Source organism: Amblyomma mixtum, chromosome 3 (genome assembly GCF_055824585.1).
Source record: "Amblyomma mixtum isolate Tamu chromosome 3, ASM5582458v1, whole genome shotgun sequence".
NCBI lineage: Eukaryota > Metazoa > Arthropoda > Arachnida > Ixodida > Ixodidae > Amblyomma > Amblyomma mixtum.
In genome coordinates this window covers 232,149,281-232,167,260 of record NC_143014.1, presented here as the reverse complement: position 1 = coordinate 232,167,260, position 17,980 = coordinate 232,149,281, and the positions used below count along the sequence as shown (strand labels likewise).

The window sequence follows — 17,980 nt, the reverse complement described above, 5'->3', positions numbered from 1 at the left end:
AAGGTCTAAAGACTCTATCCGCGAGAAACAAAGGAAGCTGTTCATACCCGCCTGCAGCACAGCTCAAGGACGATGTACACGTTGTGTTCATCCTCGAAGTAGCTGTGTAACCCAACAATATGCTTGTGATTGAGGTTCTTGTGGATTTGGATCTCCTGGGAGATCTGTGGACAACGAGCATAAGATATGAATCATAAGTGGAGATACGCTACACAAATGCAGGGCGACGGCAAGACTTGAAGACAGACATTTTAAACTATAATTGTCTAAGAGCGGACCAAAGGTCCAATAACAGTAGCTCGAGGTAGATATTACAACCCCGTTTTGAGGCAGGAGGACTTGTGTCTGAGCTAGTTGGTGTGAAATACTATAAAACAACAGCCAACAGACGGACGCGTCCGTTCTTTGTGTGTTCCTGCCCGAGAAAGAAGGGTCGAAGTGTTTGAGAGCTGCCGGGCACAGCAAAGTAATAGTACACAGGCGAAGCAGAAGCCGCTCCTCCGCCTTTGAGAGTCTTTTGCATAGGCAGGGATAAAGGCCGTGGTCAGATTGATGAAGAAAAAGCAGTGTTTTTGAAGGAGTAAGCTGGAGTGAATTCGAGTTCCTGATCGTTGGGGTCGGAGGGGAATGTCGGGTGAGAGAGCGCGCGGGCGGCGGCGTCAGCTGCCTCATTTCCCGCAAGGAGCGTGTGAGCAGGAGCCCAAACGATACGCCGGTGAGCGGGGTCCTCGGTGTAGACGCTGTTTTGGAGAATGCGGTAGGCTAGATACGGTACCCAGCCCTGCTCGACGTTCCGACATGCAGACTAGGAGGAACACCGTAGTGGTCTCCGTAAATTTCGACAACCTGGGGTTCTTAAACGTGCAGTGAGATTGCACAGTGCACGGGCCTCTAGAATTTCGTCTCTAGCGCAATTCGAAGGACTGTACATGAAAAACTAAATCCGACCAATTTTTTTGTGTCTAGGGAGGGGGGAGGGATATGCTTACATAAGTACTATCAGTTAAAAATGAAATGCGATCAAGAAAATTGAAAGGCCAACTTTAATACAGGAACATATCAGGTCCTGGAGAGAAAATAAAAGCAACGTTGATTAGCACTTCTGAAAGATAACCTTCTTCTTTCGAACTGAAGTTAATCTGCGCTATAAATAAGCTTCCTGCGGGGAAGATATTCTCATTTCATTCCTTGCTGATTGTACATACGGACCGCAGCACATCGATGTTGCTGTAAAATATTCTACCGTTCTTTACTGCCTTGCCAAAATATGCCTTAACTGTGCTGTTATCATTATTGTATGGGTCATAGGGACATGTCAGTAAATAGTAAATAAGCAATGTAACCCATGCCTTGGTTTGGTTTGATTTCTGTGGTTTAAGCGGCTCAGGCTATGAGGGGCGCCATAGTGAAGGACTCCAGAAATTTCGACCACCTGTGGTTCTTTAACATGCACTGATATCGCATAGTGCACGGGTTTTTAGCATTTCGCCTCCATCAAAATGTGACTGCCGTGGCAGGGATTGAACCCTCGTCTTCCGGGTCAGCAGCCGAGCATCATACCCACTCAGCCACAGCACCAAGAGGCATAACGTACTTAATCATGTACACGAACAAGATAAGGAATTATCGCCATATCAAATCAAGAAAGAAAGGTGGTTCAGTACATAATACGAACCTTTGGTTTATACCCAGGTTTCACGAGAAGTGCCACAGACTTCTGTAGGATACTTTGTAGTCCACTCATTTAGGGGGAACATTGAAGGTAAGAAAAAGTTTAATGTTGCGTTTGCAGCCACGTTTAAGGAAATAATTTTCTGTCAGAACAGGAATAAGTACGAGCACACCATTTCACTACTAATCATGGTAGACGCAAGTGTACCGCACGTTTTATGCACCTTAGATCTGTTGAAGCACTATACCACTACATCTCTCTACTCAGATAAAAAAGATGTGCTAAACACAATTCCGCGGCAACTGGCTCCGAGGAATTGTTTGCAAAGAAGTTTGGAAGGAACTGCCGTCGTATTGTATCAACAGCGAGCATCATAAGGGGAAAAAACTTCGCTGAGGCGCTCAAGCAGCAGATGTCAAAAGAAATAAAATCAATTGGTAATCCTTCAGCTGGACCGCGGTAGCAGCACAACGACACGGGGTGACGTGCAATGCCCCGTCTGAGTGTACGTTGCCCATTACAGGGCAGTAAGTTGATAGATACGGCCGCACAAAGGTGTGCAACCCGCGGCCCATTATTTGCAACCTTTTGATGTCGCCGAATAGTCAATCTTGCGAGAAGTCTCTGTTGGAATACAAGCTCAGAACACAGCGTTCAGTTCAAAAGAAGCAAAAAACACCTCTGGAAGAGCTTATTCGATATTGTGGTGATGTGCGAAAAGTAAAGGCAGCGATGCTAGAATTGGGCTACACGGTTCACGATGCATGCACGTGCACTGCGAAATAATGATAGCGGCGCAGCTCACTGTGAGCCGACAAAGGAGTCACATGTAAATGAAAAAAAGTATGAAAATAAAAGAAACATGCGGTAGAAATGCATCCTTAGAGTAAATCTATATAACACGGGAAACCACGGTTGACCCATAGCATCCCACCAGTCTAGTAAAGCAGCGGCCATGCCCAAATAGCATGACTGAGTGGCCATTTTGTCCAGGATAGTGCGGGTGTACTGAAGGAGCGAGAGCAGCTTCGGCGGGCAGGCACGCTGAAGTGTTTTGAGCCTGTATGTGTGAAATGTGCCGGTGGGTTTGACATGCGTCACCGCGGCCATCCGAGGACACAGAATAATCTTCGAATGGTCCTGAAGAATGTTGACCAGCAAAGATGACACACTATTTGAAACGGATGTGTTGCTTTAGGCGATGAAAACCATCTTTGACAGAAATATTTGTCACGCATAAAGTAGCCTCGAAAATTCGCAGATTGTATAATCTAAGACACAAGAGTAAAAAATACACTTTGCTCTCAGCACGACCGATTTAGCGGAAACGAGCTGTGACATGCCATAGATTGCACTTTCGCATCTAGTTATCCAATCCACCTTTGATGCTTGCACTCTCCTGCCACATTTTCACGAGAATGGAAGCAGAAATAAATCCACGAGAGTACAAGTGAAATTTTCGCAGGAAAGTTTACACAAAACATCGTGCACGTGAAGAGGCTGACGTTTCATCTTCTATATATTGCGTATTTGGAGTCTTAAGCGGCTTTCACTGCATCGAAAACCTAAAAAAATACGTAAGATCGAAAAGGTAAATGTTACTACGCAAATTTACATGAAAATGCGATTGGACAGAATTCGCGTCGAATTCAGCCTCAGGATTGCTGGCTCGTTCGCTCGCGCCTTGGATATAGTATGCCACAGCGGTAACGTGGCTAACCACTCATGCCAATAAAATGCTTAGTCGCGCGGCGACTGACGCTTTTGCCAAACTCATTGTATGCATCAACTATACATTTGCAAACATGTCACCCCGTTCAGTATTTTTTTTTTACTTTTTATAATAACTGCGCGAGACGGTAATCTAAGCAGACTACCGTTACAACGCCTAGCTTAAAACAGAGCAATCTTCTCGAAAAAAAAAACTTTGAGTTGAATGCTTTCGACATTTAAAGAATAAACGTGGCCACGCCTACCTGTACGATCCCATTAGTGAGGTAGAAAGACATGGCTGTACGGGTGCGGAGCCACGATCCCAACACGGGCAGTCTGACCAGATTGTGGCACTCGCGCGGACTGATGTCCCGACACGTCTTCTGGAGCTTCGACTCCATGTAAGTCGAGAAGTAGTTCAGCAGTTTGGTCTTCTTCTCAAGCGATGAGGGGTAGTCTTCCACGGTGTGGTAGTGGTCAGTAGCGTCCTCATCCACGTACGTCATACTCCTGCAAAACACGAGTGAAAGCATTACGGGCGTAATATTGCACACATGTGCAAATTTTTCCTAAAAAAATGAGCAGTTTGCCTTTTAAGCTTCCAGAAAGTAGGGGTGGAGGATGTTTATTATTAAGTACAAACACGCGGTATTTCTCATAATCAAATTACGCAAGCAGCGGTTCCAGGAAACTATAGTACAGTTTTCTGCCGTTGGCAAATACATCACTTTTTCACGAGAGAAATAGGGTGAAGCAGTCTACATCGCAAGATCCGGAAATCTAGCCATTAATATTGCATGACCAAGGTCCATACCCTAGAAAGAGTCTTCGAACACCTGAAATGAAGCTCGCCTGCCATAATGCTCAGCGAACTTGTTAACACCCATGATTTAGGGCTTTTTGGCAACATATATTTTCTTTTCTTGTGACACTGAAGTTGAACCCCAATGTACGGAGCTCAATCAAGAGTTAATCGGGCCGCAAGGCCTGGTGAATATGAGCCAGAAGAACACCCGTCTCAGTCTGGGTGGAGGGACCAACGGCTTGGTGCCACTGGGGTGTAATATAACCGAAGGATTTCACTCCGCTACCGTTAAGAAACTCTGAGTTCTGAATGCGTTGTGAGACTGTTTAGCAGCACTGCATATCCTTAGCCATTGAATGCCTCTGTTTTTCTTGTTTCGAGCACGGCATGAAGGTACAGCACTTAACTACCCTCCGAGTTCCTCCAAGCAGGTATAGTGACAATCGTTGCGTCGGGGACTAAGTACAACACATTCATCGATGGCCCAAGCTACTCCCACCTGTAGCTCCGAAGAGGCGAAGAGACTCCCTTCCTATTCCGACCACGTGCTTATTATTATTCAACCTTGCCTTTTTATACTCACTCGTTATAGTTTGCTCTATTTCATTCCTCATACGGTGTTTCATACATTTAATCGCAGTGTTTTAATATATTTCTATGCTGCGCCACATACACCTCCTCTAGTGACATTGCGTTCTTTGTCTGGCAGTGAAAGGTCTCTACACAACCTTCAAAAAGTAATTTTTGGTTGAGCTAGGTTTAGAACCCGTTAGACAGAAAGCATTTACAACCTATTAAGGACGAAACATTTCCCAGAACAGCTACAGCCTGTGGTGCCAGAATTAAAGCGCCCTAATATGTACCCGTACGTCTATGTTTACGGCAGCAGTGACGCTCACTTCCGCGCAAAATATCAGTGCAATGAGCATTCCCATTGAAATACGTACAGGAGGTAATGAAACCATCCTCCAGGATGTCCTCAATGGTGGGTCTACTTTTTGGATCGTGATGGAGGATGCTTCGGATGAGTGCACGGGCTTTGGAGCTCATCGTCGGAGGCATGCTGTATCTGTTCTCCTTTATCAGGGCGTAAGTTTCCTCCACACTCGAGGTCGCGAATGGAGGGTGCCCCACAAGCATCATATATCTGCAGAGACAGTACCTCAGAGACCAATGACGGCCGTGCACTTCATTTGCAATACCCTAAGTGCACTGCATGCTTTTCTTTGGAAGGGAGAACATCTGTGATAGCCCGGAAAACTAGTAAATATAAACACTCAACGCAAGCGTTATTCGCTTAAAATGCAGTGTATCGAAGAAGACAGATTGTGACGTCAGAAGTATGAAAATTGTGTCTCTTGAGCGACCCTAGGCGCGCGGTCATAGTTGCTTTTTTACTGCACAGGGACATCCATTGGAGCCGGTTATAGGAATAGGGCGGTTGCTCTGCTTGAGGCATGCGAAGAAACGCTCTTTCGAGACCACTTTCAGTCACCCTACCATCCGGTCTTCCTGTTCCTGCTTCACATTTTCATTGCACCACTCTTGGTGAGATACTGGAGGATTGCTCCAGCGCGAGGTCGCTAGCAGGAAATAATGCCTAAGAGGCCACGAATCCGAGTGCAAATTGAATATTTTCTACAGTCGCAGCTCGAACAGAGCTCTGCCACTCACCTTTGCAGGGAGCTGTCGCTTTAGAATCGGAAGGGCCTGATATTTTTACTTCTGCGCCCGCCGGCATTTGCCGGGAAAACGCGCGAACACCTGTCGACATGCAGTCTGAGTCGTGCAGATACGCTCCGCGTCTTCTCCATCTTCCTTTGTGGTGTGCCACGTGACTCAATCCTTAGGTTGGCCGTGCGACCCGCGAGAACCCATAGTCGTCTTAGCTCTGCCGCAAACGCATGCAGTCATTGCTCTGACCACTGGGTACAGCTGGCCTGGTGTCACATAGAGATGCAGAGCTATATGTTGTACTGAGGTGTGGAGGTTAGTGCAGTGTTTGTAATGCAGCTTTCCGTCTAACAAACACTTGTGCAATCATTAACTACGCCTTCCTTCTATAGAGCGCGGGTACGCGGCAAGTTCTGGCGATGCCTTCAGCTTCCTTTGGCTTTAGAGTACACGTCATGTGAGCAACGCATATTATCACCGGTGATTATCCTTGAAAGACTTTGCACTAAACTTCTCTACGCAGTAGTTTTCATTTCTGAGTCACTACAGTTTACATACTTGTGACATTTTTACAGTCCAAGAAAGACATACTCTTTAGTTACACTCCTCATCCCAATCACATGTCAAACTCAATAGATTTTTGTGTACTTAAGCTTTTTTAATAGTAAAGTGTTTTTTTTTACTCATATGAACACGCCAAGATGTTGCGAAAGAATATTCGAGAATTTTTTGTCGGAGGGTGAAGCATGATCTCGAAATTTCTTGTGATACTGCCGGTGACAACCCACAACAGTTATTCAAAATTATTTAATGATAACGCTCCAAAAGTCTCTATGCACTAACAGTCAAACAGTACATGCAGGGACACCTGAACCGCAAATCATCTTGCGCGAACGGACATCTAAAAGTACTCGTTCAGAAGTCGATCTCGTTTCAGATTTATCGTCTGGCCTTCACCGGTGCTCAGCAATATTTATAAAGCAGTGGGGAGGCCTCTATGGCGATGTAGAAAACTCACAGGATGCATCCGATCGACCAGACGTCCACTTCGAAGCTGTGCCCCTTCTTCAACAGTACCTCCGGGGCGATGTAGTTGGGCGTTCCGCAAAGAGTCCTCTTGCGCTCGCCCTCATAGTTGACGCGGGTGGCAAGACCAAAGTCTGCCACCTTCAGCTCCATCTCCTCGTTCAGCAGTAGGTTTCCAAACTTTAGGTGCATGTGGACGACCCGCTGCTCTCTCAGATATTGGCAGGCGAGTAGAAGGTGATGGATGAAGTACCTTGCCTCGCCCTCTGTAAGCTTGCTCCGTCGCCTGTGCATTTCCGCGAGTGACTGGAAAAAGAATGCCGCAAAACAGTTTATCTAGCCCCGCGCAGCGCTCCACTTTAGGCATTCGGCTCTAAATGACTGCCCATTGCAACACCCGAGCTAAAGAGTTATCCAGTGGTGCTGAAGTAAGCAGTCGAATTTTCTCACTAGACTCAAATATTCGCTGCACTGCATTGCAGTGACAACACACGCGAGCATGTGTTCTTCTTGACGCGAGAGCGTTATCAAAATCGTTCCGCAGAATATCCCGCGTCGTCAGTGTCGGCGTTGTGAGCTAGAAATCCCCGGAAATAAAACCTCGGTGCGCCACCTAGGTCGTGTGACATGGTAACATCAAGACAACCTACCCGCCAGATTGTGAGCAAGCTGACCATCGGGGCAGGTGGCTGCTAAATTAACGACTATAGGTCACGACCGGTTGCTCGGGAACAGTAACGTAGTTTGCAGAATCGCCACACGTGGCAGCACCTGCTGTCGCAGGGCAGTGGCACACCGCTTAACCACTGCACCACTGCGCCAGGAGGGGCGTGAGGACTCCAAGGGATGTAGAATGTTGAGTCGAGAACGAGCAGTTCCATATATGTGGGCATTAACCCATTAACGCTATCGCATCCTATCTTTAAGGCGGAGCCTAAGTATCGCCTCCAATTTTTCTTATGGCCTGTTTACTTGCGCCACTAAATATAAGATTGGAACCAAACTAGACCAAAGGTCTAAAGACTCTATCCGCGAGAAACAAAGGAAGCTGTTCATACCCGCCTGCAGCACAGCTCAAGGACGATGTACACGTTGTGTTCATCCTCGAAGTAGCTGTGTAACCCAACAATATGCTTGTGATTGAGGTTCTTGTGGATTTGGATCTCCTGGGAGATCTGTGGACAACGAGCATAAGATATGAATCATAAGTGGAGACACGCTACACAAATGCAGGGCGACGACAAGTCTTGAAGACAGACATTTTAAAATATAATTGTCTAAGAGCGGACCAAAGGTCCAATAACAGTAGCTCGAGGTAGATATTACAAGCCCGTTTTGAGGCAGGAGGACTTGTGTCTGAGCTAGTTGGTGTGACATACTGGAAAACAACAGCCAACAGACGGACGCGTCCGCTCTTTGTGTGTTCCTGCCCGAGAAAGAAGGGTCGAAGTGTTTGAGAGCTGCCGGGCACAGCAAAGTAATAGTACACAGGCGAAGCAGAAGCCGCTCCTCCGCCTTTGAGAGTCTTTTGCATAGGCGGGGATAAAGGCCGTGGTCAGATTGATGAAGAAAAAACAGTGTTTTTGAAGGAGTAAGCTGGAGTGAATTCGAGTTCCTGATCGTTGGGGTCGGAGGGGAATGTCGGGTGAGAGAGCGCGCGGGCGGCGGCGTCAGCTGCCTCATTTCCCAGAAGGCGCGTGTGAGCAGGAGCCCAAACGATACGCCGGTGAGCGGGGTCCTCGGTGTAGACGCTGTTTTCGAGAATGCGGTAGGCTAGATACGGTACCCAGCCCTGCTCGACGTTCCGACATGCAGACTAGGAGGAACACCGTAGTGGTCTGCGTAAATTTCGACAACCTGGGGTTCTTAAACGTGCAGTGAGATTGCACAGTGCACGGGCCTCTAGAATTTCGTCTCCAGCGCAATTCGAAGGACTGTACATGAAAAACTAAATCCGACCAATTTTTTGTGTGTAGGGAGGGGGGACGGATATGCTTACATAAGTACTATCAGTTAAAAATGAAATGCGATCAAGAAAATTGAAAGGCCAACTCTAATACGCGAACATATCAGGTCCTGGAGAGAAAATAAAAGCAACGTTGATTAGCACTTCTGAATGATAACCTTCTACTTTCGAACTGAAGTTAATCTGCGCTAGAAATAAGCTTCCTGCGGGGAAGATATTCTCATTTCATTCCTTGCTGATTGTACATACGGACCACAGCACATCGATGTTGCTGTAAAATATTCTAGCGTTCTTTACTGCCTTGCCAAAATATGCCATAACTGTACTGTTACAATTATTGTATGGGTCATAGGGACACGTCAGTAAATAGATAGTAAATAAGCAATGTAACCCATGCCTTGGTTCGGTTTGATTTTTGTGGTTTAAGCGGCTCAGGCTATGAGGGGCGCCGTAGTGAAGGACTCCAGAAATTTCGACCACCTGTGGTTCTTTAACATGCCCTGATATCGCATAGTGCATGGGTTTCTAGCATTTCGCCTCCATCAAAATGTGACTGCCGTGGCAGGGATTGAACCCTCGTCTTCCGGGTCAGCAGCCGAGCATCATACCCACTCAGCCACAGCACCAAGAGGCATAACGTACTTAATTATGTACACGAACAAGATAAGGAATTATCGCCATATCAAAACAAGAAAGGTGGTTCAGTACATAATACGAACCTTTGGTTTATACCCAGGTTTCACGAGAAGTGCCTTGAAATCTACCTTGCCCGCGAAAACTTCGTTGGTCTCTTTGTCCACAAACTCGTAGCATTTGCCAAAGCCTCCCTAGAAATTAGAAACAGACTTCTGTAGGATACTTTGTAGTCCACTCATTTAGCGGGAACATTGAAGGTAAGAAAAAGTTTAATGTTGCGTTTGCAGCCACGTTTAAGGAAATAATTTTCTGTCAGAACAGGAATAAGTACGAGCACACCATTTCACTACTAATCATGGTAGACGTAAGTGTACCACACGTTTTATGCACCTTAGATCTTTTGAAGCACTATACCACTCCATCTCTCTACCCAGATAAAAAAGATGTGCTAAACACAATTCCGCGGCAACTTGCTCCGAGGAATTGTTTGCAAAGAAGTTTGGAAGGAACTGCCGTCGTATTGTATCAACAGCGAGCATCATAAGGGGAAAAAACTTCGCTGAGGCGCTCAAGCAACAGATGTCAAAAGAAATAAAATCAATTGGTAATCCTTCAGCTGGACCGCGGTAGCAGCACAGCGACACGGGGTGACGTGCAATGCCCCGTCTAAGTGTACGTTGCCCATTACAGGGCAGTAAGTTGATAGATACGGCCGCACAAAGGTGTTGTGCGACCCGCGGCCCATTGTTTGCAACCTTTTGATGTCGCCGAATAGTCAATCTTGCGAGCAGTCTCTGTTGGAATACAAGCTCAGAACACAGCGTTCAGTTCAAAAGAAGCAAAAACACCTCTGGAAGAGCTTGTTCGATATTGTGGTGATGTGAGAAAAATAAAGGCAGCGATGCTAGAATTGGGCCACACGGTTCACGATGCATGCATGTGCACTGCGAAATAATGATAGCGGCGCAGCTCACTGTGAGCCGACAAAGGAGTCACGTGTAAATGAAAAAATGTATGAAAATAAAAGAAACATGCGGTAGAAATGCATCCTTAGATTAAATCTATATAACACGTGAAACCGCGGTTGACCCATAGCATCCCACCAGTCTAGTAAAGCAGCGGCCCTGCCCAAATAGCATGACTGAGTGGCCATTTTGTCCAGGATAGTGCGGATGTACTGAAGGTGCGAGAGCAGCTTCGGCGGGTAGGCACGCTGAAGTGTTTTGAGCCTGTATATGTGAAATGTGCCGGTGGGTTTGACATGCGTCACCGCCGCCATGCGAGGACACAGAATAAGCTTCGAATGGTCCTGAAGAATGTTGACCTGCAAAGATGACACACTATTTGAAACGGATGTTGTGCTTTAGGCGATGAAAACCATCTTTGACAGAAATATTTGTCACGCATAAAGTAGCCTCGAAAATTCGCAGGTTGTATAATCTAAGACACAATAATAAAAAATACACTTTGCTCTCAGCACGAGCGATTTAGCGGAAACGAGCTGTGACATGCCATGGATTGCACTTTCGCATCCTGTTATCCAATCCACCTTTGATGCTTGCACTCTCCCGACACATTTTCACGAGAATGGAAGCAGAAATAAATCCACGAGAATACAAGTGAAATTTTCGCATGAAAGTTTACACAAAACATCGTGCACGTAAAGGGGCTGACGTTTCATCTTCTATATATTGCGTATTTGGAGTCTTAAGCGGCTTTCACTGCATCGAAAACCTAAAAAAATACGTACGATCGAAAAGGTAAATGTTACTACGCAAATTTACATGAAAATGCGATTGCACAGAATTCGCGTCGAATTAAGCCTCAGGATTTCTGGCTCGTTCGCTCGCGCCTTGGATATAGTATGCCACAGCGGTAACGTGGATAACCACTCATGCCAATAAAATGCTTAGTCGCGCGGCGACTGACGCTTTTGCCAAACTCATTGTATGCATCAACTATACATTTGCAAACATGTCACCCCGTTCAGTATGTTTTTTTACTTTTTATTATAACTGCGCGAGACGGTAATGTAAGCAGACTACCGTTACAACGCCTAGCTTAAAACAGAGCAATCCTCTCGAAAAAAAACTTTGAGTTGAATGCTTTCGACATTTAAAGAATAAACGTGGCCACGCCTACCTGTACGATCCCATTAGTGAGGTAGAAAGACATGGCTGTACGGATGCGGAGCCACGATCGCAACACGGGCAGTCTGACCAGATTGTCGCACTCGCGCGGACTGAAGTCCCGACCCGTCTTCTGCAGCTTCGACTCCATGTAAGTCGAGAAGTAGTTCAGCAGTTTGGTCTTCTTCTCAAGCGATGAGGGGTAGTCTTCCACGGTGTGGTAGTGGTCAGTAGCGTCCTCATCCACGTACGTCATACTCCTGCAAAACACGAGTGACAGCATTACGGGCGTAATATTGCACACATGTGCAAATTTTTCCTAAAAAAATGAGCAGTTTGCCTTTTAAGCTTCCAGAAAGTAGGGGTGGAGGATGTTTATTATTAAGTACAAACACGCGGTATTTCTCATAATCAAATTACGCAAGCAGCGGTTCCAGGAAACTATGGTACAGTTCTCTGCCGTTGGCAAATACATCACTTTTCCACGAGAGAAATAGGGTGAAGCAGTCTAAATCTCAAGATCGCAATCTTCGCCGTCCTCCTGAACGTGTACCCTCGGACTAAAGCGTCGACTTCGACGTTGCGATCGATCCCTGAGTGCGCAGGGGTCCATAAACTATCTTGCTGGTCGTTCGTGTTTTAACGCGATAGCGTTAGGGAACTCGCGTCGCAGAACAACAGGCCAGTTTCTGTACTTCATTAGCAGGCTTGTCTTTATAATGCCATAGTTGTCTGCGTCCTGTTTAGTCAAGTGGGAATCACATCAGCGGCCTGACATCGCAATAGGGCCAGCAGACACTGCGGCCACGTTACTTTGCTAAACCATATCTTCTCTGATGCGCGCTAAGCGGTTAGCAAAAAGAGATCTATGTCCTCTCCTCTGCGATAGGACATAATAACTTGCTTCATTTTGAATGACGCGTTCTGCTTCACTAGATGCTACGCTGCCCTCACTACTATTTAGAGCGTGTGCATCCGAAGGTTCGAGGCGCTTCGTCTCAAGATTGTGCTGCTTGCACTTTAATTTTGGCGAGTCTGAGAGGGAGGGAGGATGTCGGCCGCACTTCCTTCCGTGTTTTATAGTGATTTTCTTCCCTAGGAAGTCTGGATGGAGGCCGAGCCGGCAGACGAAGGGGTGCCCTTTTCGCTGGCCGTACTGTATTTCTTGGTGGCTTCAGGCCTGTCGGTGGCATCAAAAGTGGCGACAAACTCAGGGTGGCGTTTCTGACTGGCAAGATTTTCCCTTGCATTGCAGGCCTGATGCCGAAGTTCTGCTGTACAGTTTTTGAAAAGTTGGGCTGTGGCACTGATCACTCACGCTCTCAGATCCACCTCCACCACGTGTTTAGCATTAGGGTGAGAAGGATGGCATCCATGCCGTGCGGACACCGGAATGTGCGCGACTGGCGTCCGCAAGTCCAGGGCTGAGGCCACGCGCACACGCCACGCCGGGTATGGAAACTGCTCGCTGGCAACTGAACCTTTGACAATGGATTGAGCGGTCAAAGATGAGGTGACTTTGCCCAACTGACACACGTGTTTTCATGGGAAAGTCGATTACGGCTGGCGTTGGCAGCTATTTTCGTCCTGCAGATGAAAGTGCACTGGCAGAGCTGCGCTGGCTGCTTTGAGTGGAGGTTTTTGTGTTCGCCGCTGCCCTGGCTACGCCGGACGAGAGTCCGGGTTTTAATCCACTTAGACTGGAAGGCGTCCTGGGCGTAACACCGTGAGAAGCGTAGAAGTCCTGCGCGGAAGGCCGCATGCGTTTACGCGCGGAAGGTTTCGCTGCGCTCTCTTCCGTCGGGAACGCTTCCCAAGTGTTGCTTCTCGAATATCGTTAACACACAGAATACGATGCAACGATAATACACAGCCCTTGACTGTGCTTGGCATAAGCATTTCGAAGTCTAGCTGCATTTGTAGCATCCTGTAATACCCAACATCCATACTGGCGGCTCCGACTTGTTCGTTTGTCAGATCGATCAGAAAATAAAGTGAGTGGCAGGCGGGGGCCAAACTTTTGTAGGTCGCATGACTATCCCAAGCGTGGTCACCGCAACTGGTACGGGGTGGCGCACCGAGCACCAAGAAGTGAGAATAATACCAAGCGCTCTCTGACACTGAATTCAATAGCCTCCTCCTACATTAACAAAGGTACAGTTAAACTTGGATATTTATTTTGTGTGTTACATTTTCCGCGTAATATTGCACATCCTTTGTTTTCAATTTGCAAAAAGTAAAATCGCCCGCCGGAGGAAGTTAGGGGCTTTTACTATTCTCTTTCCGAACGGCATGAACCAAACGTGAGCAAGCCTTTCTCTACTTGAAACCACTCGGTGCGCGTGAAATTTACTGGTGCATTATCAACGGAAAGCTAGTTCTCTCAGAAAAACTTTGGCCGCTTAGGCCAACTTGATATGTGCGACCACATATCACCGCTAAATCGTGGTGATGAGAACGCCAGCTTCCTCTGGTGCGCACTCCCGTCGCACTGATTTCTACCTTCCTATACATGGGCAACGGGCTTGTGCCTGCATGTTATTCTGAGGGTTCCAATCAAAGCAAAAATAATGACACAGCAGCAGCAGTCAGCCTTATGCCCAGCTTCCCTCTCGAGTACACAGAAAAAACACATAGGGAAAGAAACGGGACATCAGAAAGAGAAGGACAGAACACAAGCGGTCGTCGTGTGTCCTTATTCCTGTCGTCCTGTATCCTGCGCTAGCTGTTTTAATGGACAATCAAAAGGCCCTAATTCACGCCTTAACGAGCAGAAACACAAATCGGTCAGTCTCTCCTGAAAAGCTTGAGAGTGGCAGCCTCACAACAATTTTCTCGAGTCCTTACAGAATATACATATACAGGACGTTTCATCTAAGACTTCACACAAATTTTAAACTTTTAGAATAGAAGAGCGCTTTTTTCGGCATAGCATTATCAGTAGTGCAGTACCTCTGAATGCAGCGATGCCGCGCTATCTAGCAGGCTGGTTAACCGACACTGAGCAGTTAATTTTCTAACTCACTGTTAGACTCATTATTTATTGACAGGCGTGTAGCCCACGTGAAGTAATACCCATATAAGCTATTAGAATTTCGAAACTGAAGTTACCCTCGACGCTCTCGCCGAACAAATTTTGGCTAAATGGCGCCAAACACATGCGCTTTCGAAAAGCTCGAGAAGACACCTCTCCATTTCTTTATTTATTGCAACTAGCTGCAGCGCCCGTAGGCGCTATTGCAGGGGGGGGGGGGGTGAGGATACATAACAGAAGAATAGGCCTGAAAAAAGAGAAAGAAAGAAAAATAAAAAAGGCAATACAACAAGGCATGACACAGCAAGTAAAAAATGAATGAATATGAAGAAACAGCAAGGAATGACAAAAAAAGCCAACTCCGCACTCATACATCCAACAGCAACGAGCAGAACATAGGTTCCGAACGGCACTCAACAATTTCATGGGGCAGGCGATTCCAGTCATGAATGGCAGAAGGGAAAAATGCATTTTGATAAGTTTTAGTTTTTCATTTAATTTCTCTAATCTTCCATCCGTGGTCAAATCTATTTGACCTGTAATGCGGTGGAAGAGAATAATTTTCTTTATCTATTTTTATTTTTCGGTGCAAGATTTTATACATTTCTAACCGGGAGTTCCTATGGTGTTTCTGTAACAGCTCCCATCCCAGCGTTAGTTTAATGTTAGTAACACTGCTGTTAAACTCGTAATTACTTGAGACAAACCGAGCGGCAAACTTTTGTATACGCTCAAGCATGTCGGTTAAATTTAATATTGGGGGTTACCAAGCAACACATGGATACTGCAATATTGGCCGACTATAGGTGAAATAAAGAAGCTCTTCAACATTGAGTGTTTCCATTTTAAATTTCTTCTTACAAAATTTAGCATGCCATGAGCTTTAGCAGTAACCTGCTCGACGTGCTCGTTCCAGGTGAGATTGGACGAAAAGAAAACGCCGCGGTATTTATAATGAGAAACTCTAGAAACTCGTGTAGAATCTTGTTTTGGTATTCAGCCAGGAAGGGGTGATGCTTGCGTTTGAAGGAAATAAACTCTCATTTTATTGGGTTGAGAAACATCTGCCACTTTACACACCTTTGTTGTATGTGGTCCAAGTTGCACTGGAAATGACAAGAATGTGAAGGTTTAATAGCATGGTAGATAACACAATCGTCAGCTTCTAAACGTATTTTAAAAGTCATATCAGTGCACGTAACTCATCGCATTGTTGCACCACACGGCCTAGCGCAACAAATTTTGCCTCAGCGGTGGCCTTCTGGAAGAGCATCCGCCTCACATTCGGAAGGTGATGGTTTCGATCCCCAGTTCCGCCGGGGACTCAGCAGTTTTATAATGGGTGCTGGATTTACCCGGCCTGGTGCTCGGATTTTCTGGGGTGGCCAGCTTCGAGAGGAAGACGCGTGAAGGAGGGCGCCTTGGCCAGCGTCTCCAGCGCTCTGCTGATTAGGTAGTGGTTTGCCGGCTCCACGGCGTACTCAGTGGCCAGGCGGCGCTGGCGTGCTGCTCGCAGTCTGCCCTCCACCTCAACCGTTCATCGATCTCGGAGCTCCTACGTGACTACTGGTGCTGCTCGATCAGGAATAACTCATGCTTCACGTGGCGCGACCACGGATCCAGGTCGCGGGCGCGCCCCCCCGCGTGGAAGCCCCCTCTTGCACGTCTACCAGCACGAGCGCGCAGATCCACTCAGCAGTGGTACAGTGCCTTGACACACTCCGAATCCAGCGTGAGGGCTTGACGGGCGCACTTCACGGCTCGCTTAGGATCACGAATTGAACTCAGCGAATCTATATTGGCACGCGGACAACGCCTTCGATGCGATATTGTTACATAGCTGGTCGAGTCCACCTTCTGCTGCTTCTGTCTCTCACTGGGGGAGTTGACAGCCTTGTCAGTCACTGGAGGAAGCTTGAAGTCATCGAATCGATGTTGTCAACAGGACAGTGCCTTACATGGGATATTGTTGCATTGCTTGTCGAGTGCTGCTTCTGCCGCTGCTTCCCGGTGTGCGACTGAGGCCATTGAGAGCCTTCTCAGCGACTGGAGAAAGCTTGAAGTCATCGAATCGATATTGTCAACAGGACAGTGCATTACATGAGATATTGTGACATTGCTGGTCGAGTGCTGCTTCTACTGCTTCCCGGTATGGGACTGGGGCATTTGACTGCCTTCTCAGTCACTGGAGCAACCTTGAAGGCAGCGAATTGTCACGCGGACAACGCCTTCCATGCCATATTGTTGCATTGCTGGTAGTGTCCAGCTTCTGCTGCTTCGCAGTGTGTGACTGGGAGCGTTCACAACCTGGTCATTTGCTGGTAGGAGCTTGAAGTCAACGAATCCATTTTATCACTTGGAAAGTGCCTTACATGGCATATTGTTACGTGGTTGGCTGAGTACTACTTCTGTTGCTTCCTGGTATGTGACAGGGGCCTCGACAGCCTTCTCGGTCGCCAGAGGAGGCTTGAAGTCGACGAATTCATACTGTCACGTTAACTGCGCCTTTCATGTCATATTGTTATGTGGTTGGGGAGCCCTACTCCTGCTACTTCCCCGTATGTACTTGGGTTCCTGAGAGGCCTGTCAGTCGCCAGAGGAGTCTTAAAGTTAACGAATCCATATTGTCACATAGACAGCGCCTTTCATGTCATATTGTTACCAGGTTGGTTCAGTCCAACTGCTGCTGCGTCTCCGTATGTTACCGGGGGCCTTCTGATTTGCCGAAGGACGCTTGAAGTCACTGAATGCGTAATGTCACGTGGAGAGGGCCTTCCATCTCATTTTGTTACGTGGCTGGTCCAATGCTTTTGCTGCTGCTTCCCCATATGTGGCTGGGGGCCTTGAGAGCCTTCTCGGTGGTCGGAGGAGGTTTGGAGTCAATGAATCTGTACTGTCACGTGGACAGCGCCTTACATATGTTTTTGTTACATGGTTGGTCGAGTCCTGCATCAGCTGCTTCCCCGAATGTAACCCGGGGTTCTGATTTTCTTCTCAGTCGCCGGAGGAGCCTCGAAGTCAACGAATCTTTATTGCCAAGTGGCAGGGAGAACGCCTTAAACAATGCCTGAGGCAGGCTGGCCTGGAATTCAAGGTATTTATTGGACTGACTTGCACATATAAAGAATTCAACCATTCGATGGCGGCGGTAGGAACAAGCGTGCTCTGCGATCTTCAAACAACAGTAACACAATGCCGGTCGGCGTGCTTCAATTTAAAGGTGACGAAGAACTTTCAAGATGAAGCGCGGAAATCAGCTACTGAATTCTTGAAAAGTGTAGAAGCAGTTGTGCGCAGCTTCAGTGAAAACAAACAAATCTGCTTT

The 17,980-nt window shown here is 47.0% G+C and overlaps 3 protein-coding genes across 3 annotated transcripts in view; 1 reads left to right on the top strand and 2 right to left on the bottom strand.

Moving 5' to 3' along the window:
* LOC149353997 (uncharacterized) overlaps positions 1–4,434 on the top strand; it is a 171,205-nt gene extending 166,771 nt beyond the window's left edge. The window contains exon 3 of the transcript XR_016291138.1: positions 1,693–4,434. The gene's annotated coding sequence lies outside the window, so the exon portion shown is untranslated. The remainder of the gene's footprint in view (positions 1–1,692) is intronic.
* LOC149353996 (serine/threonine-protein kinase PLK1-like) lies at positions 3,036–9,491 on the bottom strand. The gene is made up of 5 exons (XM_089575902.1): positions 9,465–9,491; positions 7,949–8,065; positions 6,883–7,196; positions 3,649–3,895; positions 3,036–3,071 (listed from the first exon to the last, which is right to left on the bottom strand). Exons 1-5 carry the CDS (start codon positions 9,489–9,491, stop codon positions 3,036–3,038), a joined length of 741 nt encoding a protein of 246 aa, XP_089432028.1.
* A 925-nt stretch (positions 9,492–10,416) lies between these two features.
* The window catches only part of LOC149353991 (serine/threonine-protein kinase PLK1-like), a 274,454-nt gene continuing 266,890 nt past the window's right edge, over positions 10,417–17,980 (bottom strand). The window contains exons 10-13 of the mRNA XM_089575901.1: positions 12,940–13,102; positions 11,635–11,881; positions 10,596–10,816; positions 10,417–10,465 (exon numbers count right to left, since the gene is read on the bottom strand). Of these exons, the coding sequence (XP_089432027.1) occupies positions 10,417–10,465; positions 10,596–10,816; positions 11,635–11,881; positions 12,940–13,102 (680 nt within the window). The remainder of the gene's footprint in view (positions 10,466–10,595; positions 10,817–11,634; positions 11,882–12,939; positions 13,103–17,980) is intronic.

Excerpts from the sequence above, each read along its gene's own strand:
- LOC149353996 (XM_089575902.1), bottom strand. The coding sequence starts at position 9,491 with ATGCCTCTTGGTGCTGTGGCTGAGTGG. Across the intron at positions 8,066-9,464 it reads TTGGTGCTGTGGCTGAGTGG|ATCTCCCAGGAGATCCAAAT; the intron begins GTATGATGCTCG and ends CGTTGTCCACAG. Across the intron at positions 3,072-3,648 it reads TCACTAATGGGATCGTACAG|GAGAGTGCAAGCATCAAAGG; the intron begins GTAGGCGTGGCC and ends AAAATGTGGCAG.